Here is a 19,827-nt window from a genome sequence, read left to right on the forward strand (position 1 = left end):
ATATTTTTGGTGCCTGTAAATGAGGACAACAGGAGGGTTAAAATGGTGTGGAGCTGCTGGATGCTGCATATCATAAGTTACCCTATATTTATTTTGACAGCATGTTGCGCCGTACTTCAGAGGGATCTAAATCGATAGCTGCTATGTTTTGTTTTTTTTTTAATAAGAGGAGCCGAGCAGCGTGAAAGCACCGCGTACCTCCACATGTGAGATCATGACTGTCCCAGATTCGGCACCATGCATTCATAATGTGTGGACACGCTTACTGCTGCTCTGCGTTTTGCTCCAATCTGCTCAGATGCCTACAGTAGATGAGCATAACAAAACCACCATCTCCCTTTCCTTCCCTTCATCTCCCCTCCCTTGGAAACCCCCCCATCCCCTCCTCCCCCCCCCTGGACTTTACCATCTCTCAGGTTAGGGGGTGTCTACACCAGACCCAGAATGCGAGCCACCCACCACTTGCAGGGCATGATGATCCTACAGGCCACCCTGCAGCCCCTGTAGTGGTAGGGCCACGGGTGGTAGCCGCCCAGGGGCTCGCAGATCCTCTGGCAGTGGGTGTAGCCGCGACGGCACTCGTTGCAGCACACGCCCTGGTGGTCCAGCATGGGGTCGATGTCCATGGTGCCCTGCTCGCCCTCGAGGCCTCTCTGGGTTGGACGAGAGACAAGACAGTGGTCAGTGTACCGGCTGTCCCGCTTGCCACAGTGTTCATCTGTAGCTGCGGAGAAAGCTCATTTCAAACCAATTAAAAATGAATCTCCGACAGGCGGGATGGGGAGGAGGGGACGTTGTCAGATGTGGGTTTTTGTTGTCAAATATTTTCTTTTTCAGCGTGGCGCTCGCTGTTTACCCCCCTCTGCAGTTGTCAGCAGTGTGTTGGGGATGCTTCAATGTGAGGGATTAGGAGGAGTGGGGCCCAGCATCGGGGTTGAGGACGTGGGGCTTGGGAGGGAGGAGATGTGAATGTATGGGAGTCTGTGTGAGCTTAGCAGGGCAGAGGGGCCACAGAGGAGGAGGAGGGGATGTTGTGGAATTATTCATACAGCCTCGGTGCTGAAAGGAAAGCTTTGGACAGCCACACACAGAAAACGCATGCACCCACGCATACGCTCAGATTTGCAGTGACAATCCAGGCCCCTCCGCCGTGACCCCGGCATCTGCTGCCGCTCCCACAGCTGTGAGAAACTCTCCTCGGGAAAAGCCTTCTCAGGTAGCCCTGAGATCTGAACGGACAGTTGGAAGCGCCGCCGCCGCCTGACGCAAACTCGAGAGAAGAAGAGGAAACGTGTGAGTTTGTCGGCGTGACTCACCTGATAGGGGTTCTCCGGGTTGACTCTGAACTCTGCCTCCACGTCCTCCTCCTCGTCGACCCCGGCTGACTGCCGGCGCTGGCGGGGGGCAGCCCTCCTCTTCCTCTGGCTGCCTGCACACATCACAGTTTCAGTATCTGACAGCAGACCAAATTTAGGAGTGGAGTGGCACTAATGTGGCACGGCTCCTGATTGCACAGTCGTTTCTCTGGCAGCCTTTTGAAGTCCTCAGATGAAGTAGAATAAAATTGTGTTTTGAGAACTTTTGACCTCCCGGCATGCTAAAAATTGTACACTCAGTAGCTTGGAAACTTCATAAGGACTTGTGCTTTTTCTTTTTTAGCCTGTTTTCCTGTGTAGTTGTAACAGCTGCAGTGTTAAATGGAAATATTTGAGACCATTTGACCTCTATCCTCTTTGTGTGGAGTAAAAACTCGCAAAGGGAAAAAAGTGTTATTTTTTCCTCTTCCTTTCAGATTTACATTTTCAAATCTGTACCATGAGAAGTGTGATTTCTTACTGGTTGAGTAGGTGGGGCGAAGCCAGAAAATTGGCAGATCTTCACACAAGTCCTTGATCTTGTTGCTGAGGAAGGTGGAGTCCGAGAGGGGAGTGTCGGCCGCCACCCAGATCAGATCGTCCTCAAACTTGGCCGGCATCACCTCGTCCTCCTTCAGGGGGGAAAAGTTGAGGCAAACATCACAGAAAGACAAAATCTGTGGCATAAAATCACACTTGTTTATGGATCCTGCTGCTAGCTCTCTCCTTTAAATAGCTCACTCTGCATCCTGTCCGAGTCTAATCTGCATTAATGCTGCGCCATTAACGCTATTTAAAAGAACATAAAATCAGTAGTAAAAATGAGGACCTCAAGGCTTCAGCATACAGATTCCCTCAGCACTAACGTTTAGCTGCATACACTGTGTCAGAACGCATCAGCATCTGAGGAGAACGAGGGATTGGATGTCCTAAATTTACAGGTTTCAGTGGATAGACTAATGAGCTTTCCAGAGGAGAGACTGTGTAAACATACATGCGCTGTATCCACAGCCTGCAGGTAAAAGGGGAATTCTGCGGGGAGGATTTTTGCCCAGAGGCGTTTGTTCCTGAGGGCTGCGCTGCACTAGCCACAGCCATGTTTAGGGAATGTTATCCTCCAACCTTTCAGAAATGCTGCTGCTGTTTTTTTTTTCTTTTTTTTTTCCAGCTCAAATGATTTGCTGGAGGGACAAATAAAAGCTGGGGTCCTTCTTCACTGCTCGACTCAGTGATAAGAGTTTATCTGACCCACTCTCTCTGGATGGGGTCGCATGTTTGTGTGTATCTGTGTGTGTGTGCGCTTATCTAACCCATATTTGCCATCACTCTAAATTATAGCAAATGACCAGCCTGCAGCAACCATTATAACAACATCTCCATGTCTCCAATCACACACACACACACACACACACACACACACACACACACACACACACACACACACACACACACACACACACACACAGATACACAAACACACTATGTGCAAATGATCATTTATGAGGCAAAGAGAGGCAATAACGCAAACACACACGCACACAAAAGCACAAATGTGAAATAAATGATCGTTCATGAGGCAGACAGAGGCAATAAGAGCAGCCCTGCGTGATAATTAATTGTGTTCTCGCGTGTGTGTTTATGCTCGCTCTCGTTCGTGAGAGCGATTGCGGAGCTGTGGATTTATGTGGATGTGAGGCTTACGCAGAACAAAATGATTTTAATTATCAGACAGCCTCAATTGAACAATCACAAGCTGTGGTGCTGGTGTGTTTTCTGATAACAATCCACACTCATACACACACAGACTGTGGAGTTCTGATGTGTAGATTTCTTTTTATCTTAACAGAGTCCACCGAGCTGTTACATGATGGGAATCCTCAGAGGAAAATCACCAATGTGTTCCTGGTAGGATACCTCAGCATACATTTGCATTATATTAAAAGTGACAACGATGCTGGAATATAACTTTCAGTATTCATATAAAGTACTTATATAAAGGATTTTATTCCTAGTGGCTTAAATTGGCTTTTATCATTGCCTTGTGGCACCAAAATAAGCCTTTTGAAAGACCGGTTTTGGTGAAAATGAACTTTTTACCTTGTTAACATGTCCATTATATTAGAATAAACAAAATAAGCAGCCAAAGCCATGAAGTATGTTGACTTAAAAGCTGTTTTGTACTGATGATGGTCTCAAAAACAGCAGCCAACCCTGTTAACTTGCTGGACTTCTTCAGAATCAGCTTCTGGTTCAGATGTGTATGGCTAAAGTACAACTTTCCATTGTGTGGTGCAGAGTAGTTTTACAGTGTTTTTTGCAGAATCCTGGGTGAGCTGGTGTGCTTGAGCTGCTGCAAATAGCATTTTAAAGTAGGACAACGGAGATTACTGTCATGGCTAAAAAAAAATAGACGGCTAAATATATAATTTTGGCACCTGGAGATGAGTTTTTAGGGGTTAAATCAGTGACCAAAGTGAGAGTATAAGAGCAATGTTTGGATCACCTCTTCAGCAAACTGTCCTCAAGCAAAACCTGCAATTTTTTTTTTTTAGCTGACTTGCTTTTTCAAAGTGAACAATATGCAGCCCTTTACAAGAAGCTAATTAGCCAAACTCTCCTTTCCTAAATAATTAAAGAGCTAGATAACTGTACTCTGTGATTACAGCAGTGCATTTGAGCTAAAGGTAAACAACAGCATGCAGACGTGCTCACAGTGCCGATGCAAGATTAATGTTAGCAATGTCAGGTTGCAGTTGACTAGTCAAAATATTACTATAATTAAATGTTATTATTAAAGAATCCTTCCATATTGTATATACATGATGGATGCTTTGGCAGTGACCACACTCATTGGTTTGTGGGCTAAAAGTTGGGACATAAATTCAATGTGCATGTAATTTATAATCACCTATTTTCCTATAAATGGCATGATAATTTACAAATTAACATAATGTGTACTGAAGGAGATTTAATGGTAGTGATCCAGACCATAAACTCAGTGAAAAAATGTTTACAGAGGCACCAAATCAAATGAAAAGTAGATTCATTTTCTTATGGATTTCTATACAGTCAGACTTCTTTTTGCCACAAGTCAGACTTTTTGCCCCTGCTGGATGTTAGCAAGAATGCACATTTATGGCACTTCACCCTTGGAGTTTGTCTGTTGGGGATGATCGCAGTAGGATTTATTTACTGGAGGGTCATGGCTGTCATGACAATAGCTTATTGTGCTGAGGGAGGATAACTACCTACCAGAAGTTCTTCATTTAAATGGCTCACTGCATGCCAATAAAGGACAAATAGACTATTATTGAAAAAAATAACGTTAGATTAAACTCATAACCTTTTCCTCAGTAGACAGCAGTACTAAACGCGATCACTGTCCTGCTAATTGATGATTCCCTCCATGTGAAAGCATTTTGCTCACTCAGTTATTAGTCAAGCAGAAGTGTGATCAAAGGCAGAGTGAGCACAAATAGAACAGTGGAGCAAACCCACAATCTAATACATGTAAAAGTGCAAACACAATCAACCCACCAGGTCAAATGTCAAAGCGTCCTTGTTCAGAGCCTCCACGTCAGGCAGGCGAGCTTTCACCTGGGTCTTGATGTAGCATTTTTCTCCTCCTGCAAACCGGATCCCTGTGATCCCCTGGAAGAATCGGTTTTACAGTTAAGCGGTTTTATTTTTCTCAATAATCTCAACATTAACTGTAATATTTCAACTGAAAACTGTCTGATCTTGATCAAATTTTGTTTTTTAATGCATTTGTGAGCTGTGTTGAATTTTTAAAAAATACAATCACAGGGACCACTGTGATTAAAGGTCAAATTTTTAATAGTTAAAAGGCTAAAACTGCTGCTTCACTAGTCTGATTGGCCTGATTGGGGCACTTTAATTAAAGGTCAAAAACCACCAGTCTGAATGTAATGAAAATTGGAGGGACAATGCATCTTGACACTGATTGCCCCTAAGGGGAGAACTTGTCTACTTGCTCTTAATTTCTCTGCTGTGGTAATGAGCCAGCCTCCCCACAAGGGTCTTTTAAAGTTTCAGCCAATTTGATTGACTTCTTCTGCGACGCTCCGAGCGGCCTCCTGATATCTTCTGATTACTTTCAATCGAACTCACAATCTCAAAGTCGTGGACCTCCACGGCCTCGTCCGCTCCGCTGCCGGTGCTGAACCTCTCCATGTTGTTGGCCGTGTCGATCTCCATTGACCCCTCCTCCACTTTGCCATTGATGCTCATGCTGTAGTGGACATTGTAGACCTGCACAAACACACTCAAGGCTTCAGACTGGCATGTAAGGTATGAGAGTCCTGAGAATCACCCCACCCACCCGGCTCTCACTCTCCTTCATCCTCCTTCTCTAATCTTTACCCCGTGACTTTCCCTTCGCTCATCCAACCTCTCAATTACTCTTTTCAGATGCACATATTCATTCAAACCTGGTGAGAAGAATGCAATCCTCCCAGCTCCCTGTAATGTAATAACCCGTCCACACAGCCTCTCCATCACGTCTTAATAACATTTTCTAACTTCTCAGTGGAAAAACACACTCAGGAAGCTCCATTTTTACCTCTCATCTCTTACACCGCCTGCCCCCGGAGCATCCTCCGGACCACAGAGGCCCCCCTCCGCCTCCCTCACCCCACCTCACCCCTCCTCACCCTGACAGGATCCTCCAGCAAATGTGCACAACGCCTCCATTCACCGAGCCCTGCCTCAGACTGTACCGTGGAAATGGAGTGTTTAATTTACATTTTACTGTTTGCCTACCCTGCAAAAAAATCCACCTTGAAGAGTCCTACTGAGACTTTAAATTCAAACAGATCTACCAGTGACACCTAAGTTTCACTCATTTCCAATCCCCATAAGAAGAAAACAGCTCTTACACTCTATAACAATAATGGCTTTAATTGAAGACGTTGTTGAAACAAGCTGCTTTGAATTGGAAAGTAGTGGAATTTAGCCGTCGCTGGTAGATTTCTTCAACTTGTTTGAATTAAAAATACTCAGTAGACTCTTTAAGATGGGCTTCTTTTTTTTGCAGTGTAGGCAAACACTAAAATGTAAATTAAACACTCCATTTAACTTCTCTCAGCTTCCAAAAACAGCACCATCCTGCCCACAACATGTCTAGATAGTACAAATGTGTTAAACTGGTACTTTTTAAACTCAGATTATCTTAATGGAGCTTCAGTATGTGGGAAAAATAAAACACAATGCACTCATTTCTTCTTATTATTATTTCCCCTCATTACAGCTCTTTTTTTTCTTTTTTTTTTTTTTTTGCTGTGTAAGCTGCACTCACACACAGGAGGACAGAAATAGGAGGGAAAAGTAAGATAACACTCTCACATGTTTTTCATTGTTGTTCCAGAAGTAGAAAGCTCCGACTGCTCCCAGCAGAAGCAGGAGGGCTCCGGCTATGAGCACCGCGATCCCGGCCTTCAGGAGGCGGCCGGTGGCGGCAGGTTTGACCGCCACGGCGGAGTAGGCCTGAGATAAGGGAGAAAAACAACAAAACACACAACTGATTCTAGCAGTTCTTAGACAGGAAACTTCTGATTACTTGATGATATGATGGTGCAGAGATGTCTACAAGTGTATAGAAGTAATCTATCCAGCTGTGACCCCTCACTGGCCCCCATTCATGCGTAAAAGCCTGCGCAATGACTCCATAAATCTCATGCGCAACTCTGGCCCGCAAAGACTCACCGGTGGCATGAACTGATGCAGGTCCTCTGGTCCCGCTGAGGCGATCGGTACTTTCTCTGAACTCCCGGCCATGACTGGAGCCAAACACCTGAGGAAACCCCAATCCACCAGCTCCTCTCTCTCTGTCTCCCCTCCTTCCTCTCTCTCTCTGAAGGGGAGGTGGAGGATGGACCCTCCTTCTCAGTCGCACAGGTCCAGTGCTGCGCCAAAGCTCACACGTGCCTTTTCAAGTTTTAATGAAAAGGTAGAATATACCGTTAATTTGAACCACAGGCTTTATGCTTTTCTTTTTCAAAAATCATTAATGATTTTTCCCCCCTTTGAAGATCACATAGGCGGCTCATGTAACTTACATGAGTTTGATTCCTGCTGTGACCCTCGGAATTTCATATCATTAAGCTTCATGACAACCTCAGAGTCTGATCTATTCAGCAATTAAGGGGTTGGCGAAGAAAGGATGAGGTTTGTCTCCACTTGTCGCCTCTGCACACCTCCCCTCCCTCCCCTCTCCTCCTTATTTCTCAAAGCCTCCACAGATTTCTCAGGGTCAAAGGTGACCCCGGCGGAATGTAACATGTTTTTCTCCCCAGCCCAAACACGGACAGCATAATGTATTTACAGGATGAGAGCAGCGGCAGCAGCTTGTCCGACAGATTTCCACCGTGTTTCCCTACATCTTCTATATCTGCGTCCAGAAGCTGTTATTAAAAATGCCCTGAATCCATGAATGATAATGACAGGATTACGTAAGGGGCGTACGGTGCGCATTTGGCAGATCGACAAAAAACATCCTGACAGGATAACAGAAAGATTTGCTCACAAGGACTTCGTGTTCTTTGACAGAAAAGCACACGTGCGTTTGAATGCCTTTACTGTCAAACTTATTCTTACTCTCCTTCTCATGTGTGGACACTTAAGAGACAAACAGTAAATGCGCCTTTACGCACGCACCAGCCGCGCTCATTATGCACTTCTCTCCTATGCGCACGTTTCAGGTTTTAATGATTTATGTGGTGGAAACCTGAGCCTATCTTTAAGTCCTGCATTAACACGCGGCTCCTATGCAAATAAATGCAGTTATTAAATCCGCGAGAATAAAAAGAATAGCTCTGAAGGTTTTTGCTCGTTATGCATGAGGTGGCGGAGTGATTTGCTGAGAAAAACCTTGGCGTCTGCTCTGGCATCTCACCAACAAAATCGTATTCACAGAGGGGGGAAAAAAACTTCACTGACCTTCTTCAGTGGGCTGCAAGGACAGAGGCTCACTGCTGCAATAACAGCGACGCCTGTTGGCTTTTTTTTGCCAGAGACTGATGCTCCTGCAAGGCACTCCCAAACACCCTGCTCACCTGATCACACAGAAACACCAGACTCACGTGTTCAGAACAGTATTTCAAAGTTTATTTCCTTCCCAGAATATCGTGATGATAGAAAAATCCTGTACAATTAATTATTATTGCATTCAAATGATTCCATACATTGTTATCAACTTGATACATTGTGGGTCACCAGCCCTCAAACTCACCAGTTTCTGGGCCCTTTTTAAATAGTAAGCATGCTTAAAGATCAATAATTACAATTCTTATTTACACATCTTTGCTTAATTATTATTTTTTGTATAAAAAATAAAGCCTCTGTATGTACAAATCTTGCATATGATACACTTCATGTCCAACAAAATGTCTCCAAAGTGATTGAATGGACTTCAAATGTGGCTTTTACATTTAAAACAAACAAACACACACACACATATTAGGATATAAACTTCTATATGCACACTCTCCACAACAAAGAACTTCAAATAGTTACATTATCCTCATTGTCAATGACTCATAAATTAAAAATCTGAATACACTATACATTTCTTTGAGAGTGAGCTTAGGTTTGTGTGTGCTGTTGTCAGTTTTAGACGTCGTTGTTGGGGCAGTGTGTTGGGGTGGGGGTGTAAACTGGGATGCTGATGTCGCTGACTTCCTGCACCCTCACAGGTCTGGGTGGGGTGACCAGGACGTAGTCGTACTCCCTGTGCAGCACCTTCTCGTACACACTCTGCAGCCCCACAGTTTTGGGGATGTGGGCCTGGTAGTAGTTGTCCCTGCGGTGGGGGTCCCGGGGCAGGGAGGCTGTTTTGGAGAGGCTGCTGAAGGAGGAGAGGGTCGGGGCCGGGGAGGGGGCGGCGTTGGCTCTTACTGCAGAGGGGCTCCAGCATCTGTCTGAGTGACCCAGGACTTTACACTCACTGGTACAGGCCCACAGAGCTGAAAGAGAAGAAGAGGAGTTGTATTCAGACTGGCTAATAACTCACATCACATCTCATGCTCGTTTCATTTTCTGCTTTTCTCACCATTTTGGCCTCCCATGGGAGGAACCACTGCCCCATCCTTCTTCAGGCCGGTGTCCCCACTCACATCACTGTCACTGTCATTGAAGTCACTGTCCCCCTTGCCACTGTCTTTACCACTGAAGGCTGGATCTCTGGCAGAGATGGTGGTGTAAGAGTTCCCCTTCCAGATGGTGATGGGCCTCACAGCCTCCTTTCCATTCCCGTAGCCAGGCAGAGTGGAGTATCCCTGCAGAAGGGGGGAGAAAAGAGAGAAAGCAGAGCTTATTATCTGCTCCATGTAAACATTGCATTCTGCTGTGTGTCACCCTACACCTCCCTCCTCTTCCTCCTCCTCCTCCCCCACCCATCGCCCCTGAGCACAAAGGTGCAGCTCACCTCGTGTTTGTTCCCTCGCAGCTTGCTGTTGTTGTCTGAGTCGTACACACAGGGCACCTCGCTGCCATCCTCCGAGGCCGAGCACATGTCGCTGCCCCCCGGGTGAGCAGAGGTGAAGCCCCCGGGCTGGCTGCTGTAGGAGTGTCCCTCAAATCCCGCCGCTCCTCCTCCTCCTCCTGCTCCTCCACCGGCTCCGTGCAGCGGCAGTAGCGGGTTGTCAGCCACGTGGCTTCTGCCCCGCTCCAGTGTGTCTTTCTCCCCGTACGAGTCGCTGTCCTCCCCGCTCTTGTCCCGCTTGCGCCGGTTGCAGGTGGTGGCGATGAGGATGATGGCGAGCAGCAGGAGAGTGCAGCTCCCCGCCAGGACGACGATGATCACCACCGACAGGTCCCACTGAGAGTGCGCCTCCTCCCCTCCGCCGAGGCTGCCACCGGGCTGGTACACGGTCCTGTCGCTCGGCGGGGACCCGGCGATGATGAGGAAGTGCAGGGTGGCGGTGGAGGTGAGCGCGGGCCTCCCGTTGTCGCTCACCGTCACGGTCACGCTCAGGGTCTCGTCCACGTCGTGGCTCAGCACCTGGTTGAGATAGATCTCTCCGGTGGCCTTGTTAACGGAGAACACGGAGGGCTCCCCGGTGGCCAGCCCGTAGGACAGCTCCGAGTTCACGCCCTCGTCCGCGTCCCGCGCCTCCACCCGGGTGATGACGTAGCCGCTCGGTGCGTCCCGGGGCAGCAGGACTTCAGCAGAGCCGTTATGGAGAGGAGGCTGGCTAATGACCGGAGCGTTGTCGTTCTGGTCCACTATCCGCACGTACACGTTGGCGCTGCCGGACAGCGGCGGGGAGCCTCCGTCGCTGGCGGTGATCCGGAGCTCCAGCTGCTTCATCACCTCGTAGTTGAAACTCCGGAGCGCGTAAAGCGAGCCGCTGGCGGGATCCAGAGACACGAAGGTGGAGATGGGGGAGCCCATGAAATAAGTGTCCGCCAGTTTGTAGCTGACCTTCCCGTTTGACCCCATGTCCATGTCCCGCGCCACCACCGTGGTGATGTACGCGCCCGGTGCGTTATTCTCCACCACAGCCACCTCGTACACCGGTTTGCTGAACACCGGAGCGTTGTCGTTCTCGTCGGTGAGTCTGATGGTGTACTGAGTGATGGTCCTGAACGGAGGGGAGCCCAGATCCTCCGCCACCACCGTCAGGTTGTACTCTGGGATCTTCTCCCGGTCCAGTGGGCTGGTGCTGACGATCATGAAGCTGTCCTCGTACGCCTGCTGCAGTCTGAAGTGGTCGTGTCCGTACAGGGTGCAGTGAACCTGCCCGTTAGCTCCCGAGTCTCTGTCCGAGGTGCTGACCAGCGCCACGAAACTCTCTCTGGCCGCCGCCTCCGTGATATACGCGATGCCCGCCGTGATGGACGTCATGGGGGTGATGGAGATCTCCGGTGCGTTGTCGTTAACGTCCTGCACCTGCACTACGATTTTGCAGATGGCCGGGCTCGGGTTCGGACCCAGGTCGGTGGCCTGGACGTCAAACTCGTATGTGTTCTTACTTTCAAAGTCAATCGGGCTCTCCAGAGTGAGCCGCCCGGTTTTCCTGTCCACTCTGAAAAGTTGTCGGATCTCCGGCGGCACCTGGTTACCGAACCCGTACACCACCTCCCCGTTCAGCCCCTCGTCCGGGTCCTCCGCGTTCAGGTCCAGTAGGAGGGAGCCCACCGGTGCGTCCTCGGGCAGGTCCACGGAGAAGCTGTTCCGGTCGAACACCGGGCTGTTGTCGTTGTAGTCTTTCACCTTGATGTTGATGCGCGTCGTTCCGGACCGGGACGGGTTCCCTCCGTCCATAGCGACCAGCTCCAGCGCGTAAGAAGCCTGCGTCTCTCGGTCCAGCTCCTTCATGAGCACCAGCTCCGCATATTTAACCCCGTCGGCCCTGCTGAGCACGTCGATAGAAAAGTGGCTGTTGACAGAGATCTGGTAGCTCTGGATGTAATTCACTCCAACGTCCTCATCCACGGCAAAGTCCAGCGGGATCCTCGTGCCCACCGCTGTGTTCTCGGAGATCTCCAGACTCGACTCTTTCCGGGGGAACTCGGGGGAGTTGTCGTTGATGTCCTTGACCTCCACCTCGACGTGGATGAGTTTGAACTGCTCTTTGGAGAAGCTGACCACATCGAAAGCGATGAGGCAGTGCAGGGTGTGTTTGCAGATCCTCTCCCTGTCTATCCTCTCCCCGATGGTCAGCTGCCCGTCGCTCTCCCTCAGCCGGATGAAAGACGAGTTGAACTGTTTCATCATCCTGAAATTGGTCCTGGAGCCTCCCGAGGAAGAGGCAGAGGAGGAGATGTCCTTGGCCAAGTTTCCAATCACTGTCCCTGGTGCGTCTTCCTCAAATGTCTGATATTTCACCGTCTTTGCTTGTGTGACAGCAGCCAAAGAGACGCACACGAGCACCAGCAGCCCGTTCCACCCTGCTTCTCCCATCTTGACACCTTCGCTCCAAAAAAATATTCTGAAATTCAGCAAACTGTCCTCACTCAGTCCCAACTTAGAGTTTAAACAAAACGCACCTGGGGGGAAAAAACTGCTCCTCTCGCCCTCCAGTCGACTCTCCGGGGCTGTTTTCTTGTTTTAATGTAAAGACTGTAATAAATATTCCATTTGTTTTTCAATGCGCACTCGTGATGCGCTCCGCTCTCTCTCTCTGCTGGAGGTGTGCTGTTCTCTCAGCGCAAGAGGGCTGCAGTGTCTGCAGGAGGGTTTATACGGGGAGGCATGCAAATGAGCCACACTGTGACCAATCCGGGCTTTGAGATGAGGGAGAAAAAGGGGGGGACTTCTGAAAGACCTCTAAACCCTGTTTAGAGATTCCTGGACTGTGCGAGGAACTTGGCTCCCAATATGTGGGCTAAACACGGGGCTTGATTTAATACAGCTTTAGTTTCCGTTGCTTGTTTATGTTCCTGAGGCTGTTAAATGAGTCTGCGCACCGACACATGGGGGGAAGAGCGGAGAGATGCGCAGTGTCCCTGAGTTAGAGGACAAAGCATTTGAATACGAGTGTCTGCTCGGGATGCTTTACATCCCATAAGCGCGCGTTTCAATGTAAAGAGATTTATGCTTAAACACTGGTCCCCACGCACGTGTCATGTGTAACCCACGGGAGTGAAAGCAGCCACGGGGAGGCTGAGCTGCCCCACTGACCTCTGCAGCTCTGATCCACGGAGAATAACTTCATACCTGCGAGAAAACACGATTCGTCCTTTTCCTCCAGCCTCAGTGCGCCCTGATCGACTCAGCCTCACAGATGAGATTACTTCTGATGCTGAGGCAGCCAAACGAGCTGAATGGTGTAACTCCTATCATCGGCGTGGTTTTGGCGCTCATTTTTTATTCTCATTAATAAATTCCATAAATTCGCCGTGCCTTGTGCTCATTCATCCCTCTGGTGTGTTGTAATCCAGTAATTGTTTGCCTATCAGATCATATCTGAGGGCAGGAAAAAAAGGGCTCTATATCCACTTAAACATTGATTTTTATTCTAATTCGGTCTCAGCTCAGATCGGCTCACGAGATGTCTTGTGCGCAAAGAGAGGGGATTTTTTAATTAAATCCGCTCCAACGTGCGCCTCTGCGTGGCCTCGGCTGCAGGAACAGGTGAACACGACACGCACACACACACAGAATCAGCCACGCACGCACTCACACAGCCTTCCGCGAACCCGTTACAAATGGGATTTGGCTGTAAACGCAGGAGGGATTTATCAGGATTTCAATAGTGAGATTATATCAAAGGCCCATGAAGCCCTCGTTAGTAGCGGCGGGATAATGGCGTGGCGGGGTCTCCCTCTGCAGACGTCCACGCCGTCATTGTGGCCCCTGAGCCGGTCTGCGGGGACCCTCACCCCTTCAGCCCCTCCGTCTAACTGCAGCATAATGAGCCAAAGCCACATGTAGCCTTTGTGCCGTCTCCCTCCCCCCTCTCTCTCTCTCTCCACCTTTTCCTCCCCAGACCTGCCCCTGCCCGGCCACGACTCCTTTCATTATGCGGAGATGGGAGATGGATTGCTGTGGACATCAGGGTCCCTCCTATTAAAATACATTTAGAGAGAGTCCGGGGCCCCGTCACGGCTCTTTAAGAGATTTTCTCATTCTTCCCTCATTGGACTCCCTCTCTTCTTGTTTTCCCTCCCTCTCCTTCCTCCTCCCTCTTCTCATGCACACTCCCAGCTCTTTTTTTTCTCTTCAGGGGCAACACTTGCCTTGCAGTAGAAGCTAATATCAGTTGGCATGTTCTATAAAGAACCCATCTGCTACAGAAAGTCAAATAGAAGACACCTGAATGGACAACATCTAGGGGAGCAGCTTGCATAGTTAGACACAGTCAGGCCTGTTCTGAACGATAACACACGTCAGCCTGTGACTGATTAAAGACTTTACTGCTAACCTGACAGCTCTTATGGGATGTTAAGAGTTCAAATCCTGTATTTAAGTTACTAAAGCATGACTCACGATGATTCAATGCAGAGTGAAGTCCTGTTGCTTCACCATTAACAGGAGGGAAGTATCACTTTATGTGAGAATGTTGAAAAAATGTTTACTCAGATTTACTATACTTTTACTCATGTTTCTACAAGAAAGATGTCCTGCATTCTCAAAAGCATTCCTATTTCCAAGAACCTGCTCCCACTGCTTAAATAAATGCATAGTTTGGAAATGAACAGTGGACTGTATCCCATTAGAAAATCCTTTTTAGTTAACATTATGTGTAATTTAAACTCAAATGTCTGCTGTCGATTTAAACAAAATTAAAGTTGAGGCAACTTCATGAAATTTGCTTGATAACTTCATATTTTTTCACCTTGAGTTCAAGATTTCAAAGTCTCCATCTTGGCATGGCTGCACAGTTTCAGACAGTTCAGATTTGTAATTAAAAGAACATTTTACTGTAGAGGAAAAGCTAATTCGTCCAACTCAGTATAGTTTGTTGGATGAACATAGTTTCATTAGAAGTTGTCAGAACTTCAATAAGACTGATCCAAACTGTTGCATATTGTTTCAACCCAAACTCTCTTTTTTCCCAGAGTGCATTCCGCATACAGAGCAGAAGATAAATTAAGATTTGCTTATATGAAATTAAACTGACTTTTCCCTAAACTGATAATTTAGTGAATTAATCACTGGTGAACGACATGAATTTATGATACACCCTGCATTCATTCATACATTAGATCATCATGGATTACTTTAAATACATCAAATTTAAATACTGGTACAACTTCCAAATCCTTTATGAACAGAATGCACTTCAGGAAGAACATTTGGGTTGCCAGGTTGTGGAAAATCCCTCTGACTGCACTATATGAGCTCTAAACACTAAAAGAACACAACTCTACAAAAAAGATTGTTCACAATTTGGACTGAAAAATACATTTACTGCAACTTAAGCACACTTGGATGCTTAAGAAAGGCTAGTTTTACCAACTCAGTATAGTTTCATGTTTGACATAACTCAAAAAAGTGATATAAACTGTTGCATTAATAGAGATTAAGTTTAATTTAAGTGAAATCCAGCTAACTTGACTCCTATTCATGCTTGAGATGATGATAAATTCCTTTACTGGCGAACAGGAATTCATGACACATCCTGCTTTAGCATTACTTTAAATACATATTGTTTATAATTTGGTACCACTTTCTGTACAAAAGTCACTTCAGGAAGAACTTTGGGGTTGCCAGGTTGTGGAAAATCCTTCTGAATGACCAAAAAACTAAAATACAACTCCAGAAATGTGCCCCAATACCAATGCATTATCTATTAATGCACATTTGAATGCATTACCGAGCTTCTCAGTGTGTTTTCCACAGACTGGCAACCCAAAACGTCCCAGTGATTCTCCCTGAAAACCAAACCTGAATAGAAGAGGTTGGGAGCAAAGTTGCAGCTGAACATCAGTGATCCCACTAAGCTGAGATGTTAAGCAGCAACATGGTGCAAAAAAAGATGTTTCATTCACCCCGCAGCATTGTGAGGAGCCCATTCTGTCCAAATTGAGGCACAGTAATCACACTCTCGCACTGTTCTTTCCCTCTTTTTTATTCCTGCGTGAGAGAATCTCCTCTTTTCTCCGCATTTTCTCACACTGAGGAAATAAACGATGGTGGCGAGAGACTTTCTCCGTGTTGGAGAGCCTCTTGCTTCCCTTCATCATCACCACCATCATCCTCATCACCCGCACAAAGCAAAGCTGCCACGCACACACCTCATTCCCTCACGTGATCACCGTGTCAATCTCGCCCGTCTGCACGCGAGTTCAACAAAAGCAGAATTAGAGAGAGTCTCCCAAATCCCCTCCATTCTTCACGGAACTTATTAGCATTTTCTTTAACATATATAAATATATCTTTAGACGTCCCCCACCGCCACCACCTTCTCCTCTCCCCCTCTTTTCTTCTCCGCTCCATTGTGCTTCCATTTGCTCCACTGATCGCCGGGTATTCTGGGTGTGAAGCCCGATCCGTGCCTCTTGTTGGGGCTTAACTTCTTTGAGATGGAAAATAGGCGATTTGGGGTCTTTTGTCCGGCAGATAAGCAGCGGTTGGAGGGGAGGGAAGAGGGTCAGAGCATGAGGGTGAGAAAGGACAGAGTTGTGTGTTGGAGGGAGGGGGTGTCTAAGATAACTGATCGGGCCACCCTCCCTCCCTCCATTCCTTCCCCCCTCTCTCCTCTTTCTCCCTTCACTCCTAACCTTTTGCTTAACTCGCGTGCCATCACAAGCCCCCGACTCCTAATTGGTTCCCAGCACTAATTATCCAATTATCTCCTCTCGGCTCCGCGGGCTTCACCCTCCACAACTATTGATGACAATGATTAGAACTGAATGCAGCCATCAGCTCCGGAGAGCAACACTTGAGATCGCGGTGAGGCTGCCCCCCAAACAGAGGTCCTAAAGTGAGGGCAGCACTTCACTGACAGAGGGGAACACGCAGCCATTCAACCTGTAATGCCCAGACTCTTCCCCTAATGGGAGACGTGGTAAAGTGGTGGAGCAGGTTAATTTGGCCTCTTTTGTGTGGCTCTTAGAGGTGAAAGGTTCGCTGGTTGTAACTTTAAGAAAGTCTACAGCCTATACAGTGGGGGTGTCATTTTAGTTCAGGGGCCACATTCAGCCCAATTTGATCTCAAGTGGGCCACGCCAGTAAAATCACAGCATAATAACCGATAAATAGCAACAACTCCACATTTTCCTTTGTTTTAGTGCAGAAACATTCACATTTAAGGAATTATCTTTTAACAAAACATGATGAACAACCTGAAATTTCTTAAGAAAAGCAAGTTCAGTTTCATGACATTATGTCTCAGTTTATCATTTACACATTAAACTTCCAGATCACAGCGTTTCTTCAAAGGAACAAAACATTTAGTATCGTGTATCTGGAACTGAGCTATACAGTATTTCACTTTATGAGCAAAATGACCAAAAGTTCGACCAAGAAAAGGCAAAAAACAACAAAACAAGACAAAATACTAGAAAAATGATACACAAAGCAACAAAAATGACAAACAAAATGACAAAAAAAGTGAGACAAACGACAGAAAACAAAACAAAAAATGACAAAAGAAATGGACAAACGACAAAAATTAGACAAAAATGACAAAAGAGAGAAACAAAATGACAGGGGGCCAGTGACATTTGGACAGGGGTCACTGGCCCCTGTCGGCTCCTGCGTAGAACCGCCACTGTACACAGATATGTCCAAAACTCTTGGCATACGATCCATCCAATCTCCAAGAACCTCATCCTGTAAAAAGAACCTTCCCAGAACCCTCTTCCTTCTTCTCTACCTGTCAGTCTATTCCCTTTGTCAGCTGTGATGTGATGCTGCTGCTGGTGGTGTCTCATAGAGAGGATTATCATGGTTTCTACCTTTAAACAACCTTCAGTTAGCAGTTTCAGTGCAATTAGTTGTTACCCTATCAGGAAATAGGAATATACTATGAAGCAAAGCCAAGTCTCTCTTATCTTTTTGGTGTAAACTTTCCAGCTTGAGCTTTCCCTGCTTGTGTCCCTCGTGTATCCAGTCCTTCAGAGCTGCGATGATCCCTCTGCTCAGGTCAACACAACTCAAACATTAATTATACAATAAATGATTATTAATATTAATATTGTAATGCTCATATATGATATCAATTTCAGTGTTTAGCTAGCAGGGCCTTTAAAAAAAATCAATTCCAACCCCCACAAGTTTCTATTAATGTTTCAAGAGTGTTTGTCAAATAAAGCTCCTATGAGGTTTGACGCTCTCAAACTGTCAATGAAACAGTGTTTTTAAAGCGTTCTGATCAATTCCTCACAGGACAAAATGTTTTTCATAAAAGGTTCCTCTAATGGGACATATCAACAAAGTTACTGTAATGTTCTGAGTATGTTTTGTGGATGTTGTTGATGTAGAGCGTTAAAGAAACACGTCCTTAGTGCAACATTTGGGATATCTTTAGAGAACTTTACCCTGCCTTAAAGAAGAGCATTGAAACAAAAATCAAAAAATTCAACAAAAAAATTCCCCACATTTCTGAAAACCATCAGGAGGAAAATTCCAATAATTCCTTCAAAGTTTTCCTTAAAAGTTTTGTATTAAAAAATTACCAAAATTTGGCAAGAAAATTCTTGTAAATATATATAAAAATGAGTAAAATCTTCCAAAAAAATCCTAAAAATATCTAGTGATTACATATATATCAGTAAAACTTACAATATTTTCTTTAAGAACATTCAGAATATTTTTGTGAATGTTCTTAAGTAATATATTTTTTAACATTCCTTTTTTTTTTCCATCAAAAAGTGTTCAAAAAAATTTCCCAAAAATGTGGACATCAGAAATTTCACTGTGAAAATATTTTTTTCCCCACATTTTCAGTCTTTTAAACGGGTCAGTTTGAGCATGAGGGTTAATAAAGTTTGACAGATGATAAAGTCATAAATAAATGACAACCTAAAAGCTCAGATTTTGATCTTATTTAACACTGTGGTGTGTAAAAATGCACCTTTGAATGATATTTGCAGCCCTGGTTGTCCGTGTGCAACATCATTTACGTCAAACCTGTAACACACTGTATCATCTTGTTTAAAATTTTAACCTTATGAACCTTCTAATGTGAGCAACACAGATGCCAGATTCTTCTAAACCCAACTAACAGAAAGATTCACACTTGTGGATTGCAGTGAACTATATTCCAAAGAGGAAGCTGATGTCAAATACAAATTTAGAGATTGAAAACTGAAATATCATCACACAATCCTAAATGAAATCCTTAAATTTCACACCTTCACTTTAAACGTTTTTTTTCTGCTCTTGTTTAAATAAAGGTGTTTGATTTAGTCAAATTCTCAAATTCACATATTTGGCCAACAAACCTTATTTTGTAGCTTTTAGTGCACCAAACTGCACTGACAGTATGCTTGATTAAACAGAAGCATCATTCTTTGCCCATTTCTGTTAATTTGTGCACTTTTGCATCAACAGGAGAGTTTGAATGCAGCAGCAAGAGTAGACGTTCACCAGAGAGCCACCAGATTGATAACGTCCAGTTACATTAAACATTTATTCTCCTTCCCTCGCCTCTTTTGCTCTTAGTTAACTTCTGCTCCGATCCATCACCTTCCAGCCCATCTGTCGCTGTTAGCTGCAACATTTTGAATAAATTCCTCCCGACTAAACAAAACGGTTAACATCTCATGAATACAGCTTTTACACCCCACATACAGATTGGGGAAACTTTAGGGCCGGAGGAGTAACTAGTGCAAAGAAATCTGCGCCGGGAAACTCCCTCTCCGCTTCCACTTCATTACCGGTATTGTGCTCGGGAGCGCGCAATCTGTGCGGCCGTCTCCGCCCGGCCCCGCCAGCTTTCTAATGACTTTCCAATGATGATTTAAAGGCTTGCACGGCTCCTCCCCCTCCAAACTCCTCCCACCTCCCCTCTCATTCTTCCTTTCAGCGCTTTTCAGTCCCTTCCAGCTTTTGTGAGGA

At 46.0% G+C, this 19,827-nt stretch overlaps 2 protein-coding genes across 2 annotated transcripts; both read right to left on the reverse strand.

Moving 5' to 3' along the window:
• Positions 1-376: 376 nt before the first annotated feature.
• Positions 377-7,297, reverse strand: LOC110951968 (leukocyte cell-derived chemotaxin 1-like). Its single transcript, XM_022195261.2, has 7 exons — positions 7,080-7,297; positions 6,720-6,860; positions 5,487-5,627; positions 4,893-5,006; positions 1,837-1,987; positions 1,317-1,429; positions 377-653 (listed from the first exon to the last, which is right to left on the reverse strand). Exons 1-7 carry the CDS (start codon positions 7,149-7,151, stop codon positions 429-431), a joined length of 957 nt encoding a protein of 318 aa, XP_022050953.1. The 5' UTR covers positions 7,152-7,297; the 3' UTR covers positions 377-428.
• A 1,161-nt stretch (positions 7,298-8,458) lies between these two features.
• LOC110951967 (protocadherin-8) lies at positions 8,459-12,552 on the reverse strand. The gene is made up of 3 exons (XM_022195259.2): positions 9,799-12,552; positions 9,424-9,649; positions 8,459-9,337 (listed from the first exon to the last, which is right to left on the reverse strand). Exons 1-3 carry the CDS (start codon positions 12,277-12,279, stop codon positions 8,985-8,987), a joined length of 3,060 nt encoding a protein of 1,019 aa, XP_022050951.1. The 5' UTR covers positions 12,280-12,552; the 3' UTR covers positions 8,459-8,984.
• Positions 12,553-19,827: the final 7,275 nt, after the last annotated feature.

This window comes from Acanthochromis polyacanthus, chromosome 9 (genome assembly GCF_021347895.1).
Source record: "Acanthochromis polyacanthus isolate Apoly-LR-REF ecotype Palm Island chromosome 9, KAUST_Apoly_ChrSc, whole genome shotgun sequence".
NCBI classification, from domain to species: Eukaryota; Metazoa; Chordata; class Actinopteri; family Pomacentridae; genus Acanthochromis; species Acanthochromis polyacanthus.